This window comes from Falco biarmicus, chromosome 12 (assembly GCF_023638135.1).
Source record: "Falco biarmicus isolate bFalBia1 chromosome 12, bFalBia1.pri, whole genome shotgun sequence".
Classification (NCBI taxonomy): Eukaryota; Metazoa; Chordata; class Aves; order Falconiformes; family Falconidae; genus Falco; species Falco biarmicus.
Window position 1 is genome coordinate 20,903,746 of NC_079299.1, and position 14,253 is coordinate 20,917,998.

The window sequence follows — 14,253 nt, forward strand, 5'->3', positions numbered from 1 at the left end:
ATTCGGACTGGGGTTGCACCTCGGTATGGATGGGGAGGGTGGCAGAGAAGCCACCGGCGGGACACTGCAGGGCTCCACATGACCCGAGGCACTCCAGCTACCCTGGGCTCAAGGAAAGCGTAATTAGCAACAGACAAAAAGCAGGCCCTCAGCACTGCCAGCTCTCAGGCTTTTATTGCAAATCTCACACTACCTGGGGTTTTCTTAAAGTCCTAGTTCCCAGAATTAAACAATTTCATGATGATATTTTAAATTTTTTACATAAAAAAAATCATAGAACTCCCCCCAAGCCAGTTCTAGTCCATTTTAATGCTGAAGAAAGCTAAAAAATATGACTAAGGATATTTTACAAGCCCAGAAAGAAAACAAACCAAGAACAAACAAGAAGCAAAGCACTCAGTATTTTTCTTTTTTTGGCTCAACTCATGGCTTAGGACATTTCAGGATAGTTGCACCACGCTCTGGACAAAGGAGAAGAAAATGGAGCACTGCAAAGCCTCACAGCAATGCCTTGCTGACAAGAAAACCGACACCCTCAGAAAATACAGTAGCTTCAGTTCCTTCCAAGGTTACTGAAGACAGGAACAGACAAAAATAGAGCAAACTTAGTCCAACAAAACATACTCATGAGCCAAACCAGAGTCTCTTCCCAACCCCCTCAAAGGCATCTTCTTTCATGTTTATCTTGCTCCAATAGCATCCAGGTGAGTACTGCAGAAAGGACTTCTCTCCCTGTAAAGACAGTGTATTCCTAGCACTAAAAGGCTTGAGATGAAAAAGACCTTTCCCAGGTAGATGCCAGCTAACTGCAGCCATTAGAAGCAACGTCTTTAATGTTTTGCTATTTCTGGTTTGAACTGAGTCCTCCTGGAGTCGGTTATGAGCTGAGTGGTCGGCTTTCTGTTCTCCCAGAAGCATTAACAGAATAAAAGGCTATTAGGAACCATACAGCACAGGCGTTTGGAGGGGAAGGGTACCAGTCCCTGCAATGCACTTGCAACGGCTTTGTCCCACACCCGGGTGGGGCATCTGCAGAATCATCCAAGAGGTACCTGTGCCGTGCAACCCTTCAGTGGCTTTGTGACTGCTGCCAACGGGATGCTCCTGCCCTGCAGCCCGTGGCTTTCCATGTGTGCTTACTCCAGAGGATGACACAATGGAGCCAGACACTTCCACAGAAACAGACAAATCCAGGAGGGAAGGAGGGACCTCCTCGTGGACTATGCACAACTAAATTAGTCACGCAGAGCGCGCCCTGATGAGCCTTTTGCTTCCAACTCCTACTATCAAGGGAAGGGTGAGGGAGGGAGGTGCCCAGAATCCCAAATTCTCAGAACACCTGGTCTCCATCCAGCGGAAAGCTATCAAACCTGCTACAGGCACCAGCCTGACTGCAGCCACATCACAGATTTTTGGCGTGATGCCTTCAGCAGGTAGCTACATACAGGGCACACTAGGACAGGAGGAAAAAAGCCATGGCTTGCCGATTCGGAGGGACCGGGGACCAAGACAAGAGCAGAAAGAGACTGCTTGGGTACATTACCACAGACACAAGCCCTATCTGACCGCCAGGTTCTCCAGGGACCAACGGGCAGGGCGGTATCAGAAATTCGCCTGCTGTTCCCACCCTTGGAACATCCCTCCCGCTCCCCTGCCGCTCGCCGCCGTGCCCGCAGGAGAGGCAGGGAAGCAGACAGGCGGCTCCCCAAGGCCGAGCACGAACAAAAGCAGCCTCAGCACCGCCGACGGCGATCGCAGGTGAGGCGGGAGCCGGTGCCACCCCGCGGAAGCGGGCCCGGCGACCCCCGGGGTGCAGAAGCCACACCAGCCAGCAGCGGCCGGGCCCAGGGCCGGCGCAGCGGCAGACATGGGAGGCGGGCGAGAGGCCGCGGAGCCCCGAGCCACCCGGCTCCCACGCAGCCCCGGCGGGGAGCACAGGCCGCCCCGTGGGCGCCGCACCCGGGCGCGCCCCCCGCTCCGCCCCAAGATGGCAGGCGGCGCCCCCCGCCCGGGGCCGCCCCCGCTGCCGGGCTCCGCGCGACGGCCGCGCCGCCCGGCCCGCTCCGCCTCAAGAGGGCCTGAGGTCCGGCCGCTGCCCCCCACCCCGGCAAGCGCTGAGGCGGCAAGGAGCCGCGGCCCCAGGCCCACCTGGCCCAGAGGAGCCGCGGCCGTCGTGCCCAGCCGCAGCCCCCAGCACCGGCGGCTCGCTTACCCGGTGTCAGGCGCGGACTGGCTCCCCCCAGGCTGCCGCTCCGCTCCGCTTCGCCCCGCCGGGCCGGGCGCTGCGGTGCTGCGCTGCGCCGCGCAGAGAGCGAGCGGCAACCGCCCGAGTGGGCTCGGCTCCGTTCGGCAGCGCTCGGGGCGGGGCACCGGCCGGGCGGGCGGGGCCCTGCGCAGCGGTGGGCGAGGCCCGGCGGCGGGGCTGCGCATGCGCGCGGGCGCTGCGGCCGGAGGGTCCGCGTTTCCCGTCGGAGGTGCGCGGCGGGGGGTGCGGGCCCTGTGCGGGCGGGGGGCGCGGAGGCGGTCCCGGGAGTGGGGGGCAGTGGAGCGAGGTGGGCGGCGGGTGTAGGCAGCCGTGTGGCAGCGGGCGGCTCCGCCCCTGGGCCGCGGTGCCGCCGTCGTGGGGCCTTGGGCCTGCCGGCCGCGGCCGGCCGCGGCCTGCGGGCCGGGCGGCCTGCGGGCGGCCTGGCCCCGCCGCCGAGCCGGGCCGCTCCCGGGGGTGCTGGCGTTCCCCCGGAGCCGGCGCCGATCCCGCACCGGCCTCTCAGCCGAGCTGCTCGGGGCGCGGGCGGCCTTCTCAGCCTTCCCCGGGTACCGGCCCTGCTGCCCGTGCCTCACGGGGAGCCGTCTGCAGGCGTCAGTGGTCCTCTGCGCACGGGGCCTGAAACGTTTGAACCCTGGGCATGTGTTGCGGCTCTAAAAAGAGTGAAAAACGCTGGCCTGGAGGCGGCATAGGGACTGAGCTGGAAGCAGCATGGCAGATGGTCACGGCATCTTGGGAAAGCGGCTGGGAGCCGGAGCCCGGATTGTGCAGGGCCTCGAGCCCACATGTCGCTTGCACACAGGGCACTGCAGATGGGGTGGCCGGTGGCATCTTGCCTCTCTGGCAGGCAGCACCCTCTGCCCCCACTGACCTTCGGCCCTGCCCTAGCAGTCTGGCCTGGGGGCAGGAGGAAAGCACTGGTCTGACAGTCCTGCATGTGTGTCCTTCAGAGCATTTCTTTGCTTCAGGATTCATGCGGGGCTGTACTGCCGGGATGAGGCTTGTGTGGGTATGAGCAGTCATGCAGCAAAGTTAGACCAAAATTCCTGTGTCCTGACAAGCATGGCATTTACTCGTGTGTGTCATGGGGACTCGGGAAGTGTGGGTGCTAGTCTTCCTTTGCTGGTTATTCTCCAAAAAACCTATGGAGATTCAGTGAGTAAGGAGAGGCATTTTGGGGAGGAAGACAGGATGACAGATTTCTTAAGAGCGTGAAAGTCTTACTCCTTGTAGTAAAAGCAGATGGGCATCCAGCTTTTTTAAAAGCAGGACACAGATGCTCATTTGAGCTGTGCTCACTTGTCTGGTTCAAGAGTTTCTCCAGTCATACCTGGGAGAGTCTAGTTTGGACAGAGAGAAACTGAGTTAAGGGAAGTGTTTGAGTTAGAAGTGAGGTTTATTGCAGCAAAGCTGCAGGTAGCTCTGTCCTGCCTTGCGGCATGAGTATGCCTTTGCAGGTCACATTTGTCTTAAGCCTGAGTTCTGTCTGTATTGGGCATCCTTTTCTGGTGTAGCTTTATCAGAAAGGCCTGGAGTCACTGTTGTTCTTTGTTCTGTGAACAACCAGTCAGTGGTTACTGACTTCTTTTTTTTAAGGGGTGAGCCACAGCTCCCCTCCTCTTCCTTCTTGTTCATGTCCTTCCTGCCACAGCTCCCCTCAGCATGGTTACTGCTATCTGGTTTGTAATCACACCTTGTTGGTTGGTATTTGGTCACCGGTCACCCAGGTCAGGGCTGGGAAGAGAATCTGGTCTTGTGGCTTGCCACCTATTGTCTTGTTCCTGACACCTCAACACTTTTTGGAAGTAGTAAAGATATATTTGAGAGGTTATAGCAGCATTAAGTTATGGGAGTGTGGGCAGTTCTCTGTTTTCACCTGTAATTCCAGAAGGCAGAGACAAGGAGGGACCTTGCTGGGCTCCACCTCCAGCCCCACAGACCATACCAGCGCAGGCCTTCTGGGTGCTTGCTCTGCTCATCCTTTCCTTTGACCTCGCACAGGAAGGTGTCCTCTCTGTAGCTTAATTTCCTGCTGCTGCACTAGGAATAATTCCTCCTGTTTTAGTACAGTGCTGTGAATGTAAATATATAGAATGTTTTAAGGTGCTCAGATACTAGAACGGTAAGAGCCATAAGTGCCTTAGAGTTGGAACCTGGTTATGTAAAATGTCAAAGGTAAGTTTTCATTAAAGATACTTGGCTCTTTTTATCTGCCTTCGGTGATTGTCATCTGGAAAATGAGGTTAGTGTGTTTTGCTGCAAAATTGTTAACACGTACCTGTAATGAGTTTCTGTTGGTAACTTGGATCAATAAATATTCTGTTTAGTAGCTAATCCTATTCATAAATGGAATTCGTAAAGGCTTAATTCCTCTGTGTGAATCCTTTGCCTTTCTGGCTGTCATTAAGGTACACAAAGCCCTTAATCACATTGTTTCCTTTATGAGGAGAACTGTGAATGTATTGAGTCCTGTAGTTCACAGTTGGCTCTTGTAGCTCGCCCTGACAGACGGTCTATAAATAAACCTGCAGTGGCAGAGTAGGGGTTTAGGTATTTGCATCACATGTAGTATCTTGGATTTATTTCCTGCATTTTAATGATGGATGACAGATGCAGTTCAAATCTTTGTGGTGCCTAGAGCATGTCTGGTTTGGTCTCTTAGAAGAATAAAGGGAATGTTGGCCCCTACTGTTGGACTGTGCAGGTCAGGTTACTACTATTAAAGTGAAGAATATTTTTCTCTTTTATTTTGTATGTTTGACAGCAGGCTTTGGGTAGTAGGCCTCAGCATTTTCTTTGTAACATCCATTGGCTTTTCCTGGGGCCTGTTTGTGTGGATGAGTTACTAGCTGAAAGAGGGAAAAGAAGTAGCTGAATGGTTGTGGAACTACAGATCTTGGGAATACAGGGAGCAGGTGTCATTTCTGAAACTTGTGATTAAAAAGGAAAGTAATACTGGATTACTAGGTAACAGCACTACTTAAAAGTATGTTTACTCTAGGATGCAGGCACGGTAAGAGCGGCACCTTGACAGTTTTTTAGGGTATACACTGATAAACACTTGGTCAGAGCCATTGCACTGGGCTCTTGAGTGTTCAGACACAGACTTTTTTAGTGCTCCCACGGCTGTGTTAATAGTGCAGATTAATACAGACCATTCTTGTGAAGCACATCAGTATTTTTTCTGAAGTGAAAGAGATTCTTTTCTTGTACAAATATCCTGGTGTTTCTCTGGAGATACTGTCAGAGTGTCAATCTGGGTTGGGGTTGGCAGTGAAAGGAGAAGTCCCTGTCTTGTGTTTTGCCACATTCCCTCGCACCAGCATTCATGCACCTGCAGGATGAGTTGGATCAGGGAACTTACCTAGCTGAAAACTGTGACTAATTTACATTAATGCTAGAGCCAGCATAAGGGAGGTGATGGAAATGTGTGTAGGGGGGGCACAGGCCTTCCTTTCTTGGTACTGTGTGCCCTGACGTTGGTTGAAAGTGAGTATGTAATCCTGTTGTTCTTATCTGGAAGATGTCCTTGCTTTTTATCAGCTCCCGGAGGTGGTCTACTCATGTGTTTACGTGTTTGATGGAAATACTGTATGTGGCCTGCTTCTGTTAGCTGGAATGAAATTTTCCAGAATTCCTCCACTCAAAAACCTCTCAAGATTGCAATAAATATAAGTTAATTCTTTAATCTCAAGGAGAAACATTGAAGGTGGTAGCTGTGGTATGGCACTTGAAAATGGTGCAATGGGTAAATAACTTCCAGAGGTTTGTAACTGGTGAAGAATTTCTTTGTTGTGTGCTGTTGGAATTCGATGTCGGTCTGTTGCATTGAAGGGGGTCAGGCTGAAGGACCCTTGAGAAGGGACTGTTTGCTGCAGCAGGTTATTGCATGCTCAGGCTTATTCAGTGAAGTAGAAATTGGGTCGTTTTAGTGAATATTTGATTAACAAACTCCTCCCCCCTTTTGGAATCTTACTCCAAACCCTGCCTGAGGTCTGTGCTAATTTTTAACAGGTGTGTGGAGCAGAGAGAAGCAAAGCGTCTCTATGATTCTAGTTTTAAGAAATTAGTCTCTCTAGCGATGAGATAGAGAGACTGCTAGAATTTACAGGCAGCAGGGTAGGAACTGGGAGAGAGGTTTCCCTGCATGGTTCTTTATTGCTGCTTTGGTGCAGCTACACATGGCTGACATTGTATCAATAGTTGTCTTTGTGTTGGACCTTTTATTTTAGGATCGTGTCTGCCTAAATACTGCTCTTGCCTAGCATGAACAACTTGGAAATTAATCCTGCTTGAGCAGGAGGTTGGACTAGGTGACCTCCAGAAGTCCCTTCCAAGATAATTCCTCAGTCAGGAGTGTATTAGTGGCTAAGTACTAAGCAGCATTGGTGTTTTGCCTGTCCAGGGTATTGCAGGGTGCACTCGTGTATCAGTTGGGCAATACCAACAGCAGACTTCTGGGAGCTCCTGCAGATTTTCCTGCAGGAAATAACTTGAGGGTTATTATGGGGGTACTCTTCCCATACACCTCCAAGCACTGAAACCTGACAGCCTGAGGAGAGCTGCCTCCAGAAGCAAACTTACGTCACGTGTGTTCCCCATGCCCGTGCTAAGCGCAGCCTCCTCTGAGCCTTTTTAAGGTCTACTGGTGTGAGGCAACATTGGCACTGGGAAGGGGAGAGGTGCCTGCTGCGCTGTGGCTGATGGCTGTCATTGCTTTATAGCGACTCGTCAACTTTGGCACCAACTCGGAGCGTTTGTGTGGCAGCAGCCAACATGACAAAGAGTGGCCTCTGTGCCCTTTGGAGTTTAGTTTAGTAATTAGCCACTCCACAGAGGGGAAAAACTGAGGCCAGAGGAGATCACAGCCACAGAGGGAGCAAGTTGGGACTGGGTCTGGTTGAGGTGCACCTGGAGATAGGCCCAAACTGTTGGCTAGTTGTTTCTGGAAGGGAGGCTGGCATGTTACGATAGCTGAAGATGTGATTCACCCTTTGTGAACCCACTTGCACCCTTGAATGCTGTACTCCATGCCACAGATGCATTCTTCTCTTCCCTCCACCCTGAACCTTCCTGCTAATTGGAAGCACCCCCCTGTTTACTCAGTTCTTAACAGGATGCTTCATACCAAATAATCAATTTCTTAGCTTGTGACACATCTTAATGTGCCGAGGAATAATTCTTAGGAAAGAAGGGGCTACTGAGTCATCTGGAAAAATAAACAGTTCTTGGGTGCTTAATGCTGTTGCTGCTTCTGCTGGTAGTTTTGTAACTTCAAACCTTCACTGTTGCCATAGGGTAGAAACAAATGATGACTCCTCTCAGGAGTGGGGAGTGAGTTCAGGGTTTAGGCAGCACTTTAGGACTCTGACATGCAACCTTAAACACATCTAGCTATGCTGGTCCTGATGTTTTTGTCCTTCTGACAGCAGGCAGAGTGTGCACCTGTGCCTGCCCTGCCACAAACCAGCAGACCTCTCCTATTGGTCTTATGTAGTGGTGAGGATGAGCAGGCCTGTCCTCTCCTGTCACTGAGGCCACCGTGCCTGCCAGGGGAATAGAGACAGGATGACAGTGCCGGCTGGACTCCCCAAAAAGTGTCCAGCAAAGATGACAAAGAGGCCAACTTGCTGCTGCTGCTTGTTTAGGTTTTCTAGGGGGATCCAAGGCCTTGGTGCGATTCTGGAGGAAGTAGGAGCAATACCCACTGGGTTTGAGTTTCACGCAGGGAAACAGTACACCTGAGCGCAGAACAGGACACAGGCTGGCCTCCTTGCCAACGCAGAGTGTGGGCTTACAGCAAGGCAACGTAGTCGAACTTGCTTAGAAATCCTAGGAGCAGCAAGGCCCAGGTAATTGGATCTTGATTGCCAGCAGCGCTGTAACTACCGCAGGGCCTTGTTTTCATCAGGATCACACAGCTAGGTAAGGAGCTGTGACAAAAACACAGCCTTCTTGGAGTCTCCTTTCAGAAAGGGGGCAGTGCAGGGAAGCTCTGAACTCATTTGGAGTTCTTCCACCCTACTGAAAAGTGGCGTTGTTTAGCAAATAGACGTAAGCTTTGGCTGTTGCTGTTCTCTTCTAAACCTGCCTGTACGACAGATGAGATAGTTCACCACGTATCCTGTGCTTTGCTCAGAGAGTGCTGCTACAAAATTGCTGTGGTGCTCATCTCCGGTGCTTCTCATCTTGCTGTCGGGTAACGCTTACTCTCTTGGACGACTGCAGATCCTAAAAATTACATACATCTCCAAGTAAGCAAGCACACTGGGGGAAAATAAAAACAAAAGAGAGAGTGAAGATTTAGCCTGGGCGTTACTTGGTTGTAATAAGAACAGCTGTGGCATTGTCTGTTGGAAGGCACTGTGGGTACTTTTTTCTCCCTAGAGAAGGTAGGTCAGCTTTGTTTTTAAAATAAGAGAATGGCTTTACAGTGTACCGCTACAGTTAGGTCCTAAGCTCATCAGAATTGGCAACGGGAGATAAGAGGTCAGTGTATTTCTGTTTACTTTAGAAAAGGAGAGAAGCGGAGCATGTGTTGGTTATACTGCCACGGTCTAAGCAAGCAGTGTCCCACAGTGGTAGTTGCAGTCAGATGGAAAGCCTTAGCTCTACCTGAGCCAGCCTGAAGGATGACTGGCTGTCTAAGTAAGTGTTGTTTTCTCCCTTCACTTGGATCTGCCAGCATAGCTGCCTGGGTCATTGCTCCATAACCGATGTCTGGTAAAGTGATCCAGGTTCAGATAAGTCTTTGAGGTGGCGTGTGCAAGCTGGTCCTCATCAGTCTGACAGAACGAGGTTAAGGAACTGCTGTAGATGCAGTTAGGGAAGAAGGTGTGGTAAACTCAGAGGTTACCCTTGTAACCTCGCTCTGCTGCAGTTGGGGTGGTGGTTCAGTTTGGGTTGAGCGAGCACCGTAAAGTTACAGGGAACTGTTTCTTGTGGGCAGCCTTAATGCGGTGAGTTTGGCAGAGGTATGATGCTGATCTCTAAACACAGGCTGCTGAACTCCTCGTGTATGCTGAGAGGGAGCACGCCCTCACCAGTGGTGCTTTGTCTTGTTTCTTGTCTGGCAAATGGTTTCTTGAAACTGATGCCAATCTGCAGAGTATTTCTGGCTTTTTGCTTGGTTTATAGGTAGCATTGGTAACTTTTACAAGTAACTGTGGTAGCTTTTACTGGTCACTGCAGCCTTTAAACTAATTCACATCTGAAATTCTCAGACCTGCTTGTTGTTACATAATTCACCGTGCATGCAGAAGAGCCCTTACCTCTTTGTGCAAGAAGCTACTGAATCCAGCTTTGTAGTACATGCATCTGAATTATATTGTCTCCTGAATTCAGGTAGGGGTTGTTGATCTGCTTTGTAGCGTGTTGTGGATGCTGTTACCACTCCATGTGCTGTGGATTGCAGTGTTTAAAATGGTGCTGAGGCTCTAGTGTGTGATTCACATAAGGCAAAGGAAGCAAAACAAATTCTGACCATTTTCCGGAGCATAATTCTCTCTTTTTCTTATGCAGGGTGGGTTACCAGAATCCAAATGGCTCTCTTGAATAGACGATTGGGTCTATCCTTAACCCATCTAAGTGGTACAGTGATCCAGCGACATTTCAGGTAATTTTCAAATCTTGCTTTTGCTTTTCTTTTCTTGATAGAGTTTCCTGATTGGAAGAGATGCTGTTAAGTAGGTCAACATAAGTTATGGTATTTGTAATACAAAAATTATAGTATAATTTAAAAAGATATCTCAGTTGTCCCTTCACGGGTTGTAAAGTGAACCCAAACATGCGCAGTTCTCTGGCAGTCTGAACTCTGCATTTTCATATGCGTGTAAGGAGGCTTTTAGGCCTTTGAGGGCAATGCTAGGGCCTGCAAGCAGAAGTTGAAAGTGCTTGTGTTTCTCAGCCAAGTGCAAAAAATTGTCAGCCAGCCCCTGCGGATGCAGAGCCAATTACATGTTTAAAATGATTCCAGAGTTCATTATTTCAGTTATATAGTACAGAAGTAACCTGAAAAATTACTTCCTTGTACCTTAACAGAGTCTATTTTGTTATTTTTCTTTAGGTCCTTGTTCCAGGCTCAAGGCACTTAAAGCTTCTTAAGTTCATGGACCTCATTTTACAGTGCCTTGTGCAAAGCTTAGAGCGTAATCCCACAGTACACTTGGTGCAAGTGTGGGGAATCTCTAGCATGTAACTCTTTGAAGGGTCAGGGCTTCAGTTTAAAGGATGAGAATAGCCATTCCCATGACTGTGGTCTAGAGAGGGGCTTAAGACAATGCTCAGGGCTAGGTTGTGTGGTATTCCCAGGAGCTTCTGGAGGAGGTGTCTAAGTCTTACCAGCTTTCTCTGTAAATGGGCTGCATGAGAGCATCAGCCAGTAGACATACAAAGTATATATATACACTGACAATGAGAGGGAGGCAAAGTCCACAGAGGCGTGCAGTGCTACTGCAGGATGTCGCCAGTCTGAATGGGGAAACCTTTCCTTTGCGGTGGGCCCGCTTTGGATGTGGTGGTGTTTTGCTCCACGATTCTGGTAGAAATGAAGAAACAAGGGGAGAGAAAAAGGCCTCCTTGTACAGTTACTCTTGGCTAGTGGTACCTGGGCAATCGCACTTAACAGTTGTTTGGTACTGCTGCGTTGTGGATTTGGTCCTGCCTAGGTTCCCCCTTCTCCTTCCTGTGACAATACTCTTGTCCCTTTCCAGCCTCCTCCCTTCTGCCTTCCCTGCTGTGCAGCTGCAGCCGGCAGGCAAAGGATAGGGAGTGTAGTATACCACAGTCCCTCCCTGCCAGGGGATGGGACAGGAGGGGGTGGCTGCTTGCAGAGGTGAGTGACTTTCTGAGAGAGAGGAGGGATGTCTTCTTGTAGGGGAAAGCTGGGGTAGGCCTCTGCTGTGGGAAACAAATCTTGAAAGTCAGCACGACCTCTGGAGCAGTTAGACTAACGCAGACTGACCCAGCCAGCCTTCCCTTACTGTGTGTAAAGATGTCTGCTTCAATTGATGTCCATTCACACCATGTTTGATAAGCAGGAGATGGCTTGCTTTTCTAGGTGGCATTGCAAATACAGGCCCTTCATCTTCAAGAAGGGCTGATGGTCCCCATTGGCCTTTATTTACTGTACATGCTTCTGCTCTGCAAAACAAAATGGACAGTTAGGTTGACTCCATATGCTGTCTATTTGAGTAGTTCAGCTGACGCCAGCTTTGCATTCCTGCAGCTGTCTGGCCAGCATGTTTCTAGTGCCATACTGCAAAGCAGTTGTTTAGCAGTACAAAGGATCTTCCTGCTTTTCCGATGGTCTGTGTTTGAGCATCCTTTGAAAAGAAGTGACAAATCACTTGCATTTGAGCTTACTGGATAAAAGAATAGCCGTTTCTGTAAGGGAGGTTGAATTGTTTCTGTTTATTCCTGGTGTTCCCAAACATAATCAGTCTCAGGTCTAACAACTTAGTATTGCACAGTTAATTTTTGTTGTTTCTTACTTCTGACAATCCCACAGAACAAACAGGTACAGAAGAGATGGTGTCTCTCTGGGTTCCTCCCACATGAGGAAGGTGGTGATCTGTTAGATTCTGGGTGGTGGCAGCTTAGCACAGCCACAGCAGGACCTCAGAGGTTTCGCTGAGGGTGGAATAAGATGGGAGACCCTCATAGACTTTACTGAAAAGAAGATAGTTCAGAAAAGTCCTTATTGCTGGGGACCGTGTACAAGATTGAAAGAGCCCAACTTGAGTCTTAGGTTCCTGTAGGCTGTTTGTAGCAGAAGCAAGCACATTTTTTTACTTATAAATTAAACTTTAATGGAATAACCTGCAGTTACTAAAAAGCCCAGTAAATGCAAGCTGCTCTTCACGTCGTCTTTTTGTCATGTTTCAAAGTAGAACAGTTTTGTAGTTTCAAAGTAGAAACGTTTTGTGTTTGACATTTAGCGAAGAGTGTGCAAAGTCCAGAGTAGCATCTGGCTTTCAAAGAGCACATTGAATGCAGTCAGTGTGTCACCCATATGGTAGATATTTGTTGCTGACAACTTCCAAGTGGTTTGTGTAATGGCAAGTTCCTGTGCTGGGTTTGCCCTTGCTCCCCAAGGGTTATTGAGGGGATCTATCTCTCATTCTTTCCTGTCTTTTGCTAGTATCACTGGAGCATGCCGAGCAATACAGAAACTCACCCGCGTGCGAGTGGTGGACAACAGTGCCTTGGGGAACACGCCGTACCACAGGCCACCAAAATGTATCCACGTGTATAACAAGACCGGAGTTGGCAAAGTAGGAGATACAATCCTTCTGGCTATCAAAGGAGAAAAGAAGAAGGCTTTAATTGTAGGGCACAAGATGCCTGGCCCCACCATGACACCTAGATTTGATTCCAACAACGTGGTACTGATAGAAGACAACGGAAATCCAATAGGGACTAGAATAAAAACACCAATACCCTGTATCCTGCGACAGAGAGAAGGAAAGGTCTCCAAAGTGTTGGCCATTGCCCGCAACTTTGTGTGAAAGCTAAGAAAGGTCTCCGGCAATCCTGTTTATATCCTTTCATACAGTATCTGTTCCATGGTCCTAGAAAATGGTGAAATGTGAAAAAATTGAGGTTCATCAAGAGTCTCTCTTCCCATTTAAGAGTTAGAATCAACTAATTTCTATGTTGAAATACCTTGTTTTTCTCCAAAAGGAGGTTGGTTTATTTCACAGAACAACTGCAGTGTGTTTGGGAAATGGTCCTTTGCTCTTACTGCTACGGTGGTGTTAATTTTGTCTCTCATCATTAAAATGAGAACATGAAAACCCTTCTTGTTTTGTACCACTTATGCTCTCTTTTCCCTACTTCTGCCTTTTCCAGTTCCTCAGGAGCAAGAGACAAAGCACAGTCCCTGGCCCAATGACACTGGGGTCTGCAAAACAGATTCACATGTAATGGAGTAGGAGAGAGAGACAATGAGTTATTGGTGCCTTGGGCACATTCAATAGAAGGATTAAGTTTTTACATTTTTACCTAAGAAAAGTCTTTAGGAGGAGTCAGAATTGGGAGAGCATGATGGCCTTCAACTTCACTGGTGTGTGGTTGAAGAGGGTATGCCAGAGAAGGGGGAAAAAGAGGTAGGAAGGGGAGGTGAATGGGGTAGGTTTGAGGTGCAGTGTATGCTCTCCACCTGACCAACCTCAGGAAATCGTGTTCTCTGAGTATGCAAAGGCTGGGTTCAGATGTAACGGTCCAGAGAAAGAAGCTTCCTTCTGGACTGCTTTTCGGGACTGTTTCAGACGTGATGTTTGTTGGCGAGACTGGCTGTTGTCCAGCTTCCTAAGCTTGGCACAGTAGTGGGCAAATGCTACTGTATTGATTTCAGGGCCAGCTGTGATCCAGGAGCCAAACAACTGCCTTTATATGGAGCTGAGAAGAGAAACTTGGTGCTCGTGGCAAGTAAAGGGTCATTGGGGCAGAGTGCTCCTAGAAATAGCTGCGCTGGGGAAGCTGGGGAAGAGGGTGCGGGGGATGCAGCCAGCGGGAGTCTGGCCAGCTTCAGGCCCTTCAGCCGATGGCACAGGTCTGGTGGCAGTGGCGGCTGGCTGTACCTTGTCCTTTCACCTCCCCTCCCTGTTGTGCTGGGAAAGCTCTTTACCTTGGCCATGCATTGCTGTCCCTATGTGAAGGTCTGAAGACCGAAGTGCTGAGCTGTTCCACATTTTTAACCAGTTAACCCTGACGTGTTATCTGCCCCATGCTCCCCACTGTGGAATTCACCTTGCCCATGGAAGAGGTGAGCCCTGGATCCCCTTGTACTCCATTACTCCAGGTAACGTAGATAAGATGATACTTCAAATTTAAATTCGGTCTCAACATTTAATAGCACTGTCCCACATAGTGAAGCTTCCTGGTGAACTGGAGGGGCCCAAGCCTATGTGCTACCCAGTTCTGTGGGAAAGCAGAATCAGCTGCTGCTAGCAGCATGATCCTTGTTTGCTGCTGCCCATGGGCCAGTG

The 14,253-nt window shown here is 49.6% G+C and overlaps 2 protein-coding genes across 3 annotated transcripts in view; one reads left to right on the forward strand and one right to left on the reverse strand.

Moving 5' to 3' along the window:
* TMEM63B (transmembrane protein 63B) overlaps nt 1-2,364 on the reverse strand; it is a 48,898-nt gene extending 46,534 nt beyond the window's left edge. For both annotated transcript variants that reach the window (XM_056357171.1, XM_056357170.1), the window contains exon 1: nt 2,213-2,364. The gene's annotated coding sequence lies outside the window, so the exon portion shown is untranslated. The remainder of the gene's footprint in view (nt 1-2,212) is intronic.
* Nucleotides 2,365-9,501: 7,137 nt separating this feature from the next.
* On the forward strand, nt 9,502-13,064 carry MRPL14 (mitochondrial ribosomal protein L14). The gene is made up of 3 exons (XM_056357172.1): nt 9,502-9,607; nt 9,785-9,878; nt 12,405-13,064. The coding sequence occupies exons 1-3, from the start codon at nt 9,517-9,519 to the stop codon at nt 12,769-12,771; spliced, it is 552 nt and encodes a 183-aa protein (XP_056213147.1). The 5' UTR covers nt 9,502-9,516; the 3' UTR covers nt 12,772-13,064.
* The last annotated feature ends 1,189 nt before the right edge of the window (nt 13,065-14,253 follow it).

Coding starts and splice junctions, on each gene's coding strand:
- MRPL14 (XM_056357172.1), top strand. CDS start 9,517: ATGCAGAAGAGCCCTTACCTCTTTGTGCAAGAAGCTACTGAATCCAGC. Junction 9,608..9,784: donor ATATTGTCTCCTGAATTCAG/GTAGGGGTTGTT, acceptor TTTCTTATGCAG/GGTGGGTTACCAGAATCCAA. Junction 9,879..12,404: donor GTGATCCAGCGACATTTCAG/GTAATTTTCAAA, acceptor GTCTTTTGCTAG/TATCACTGGAGCATGCCGAG.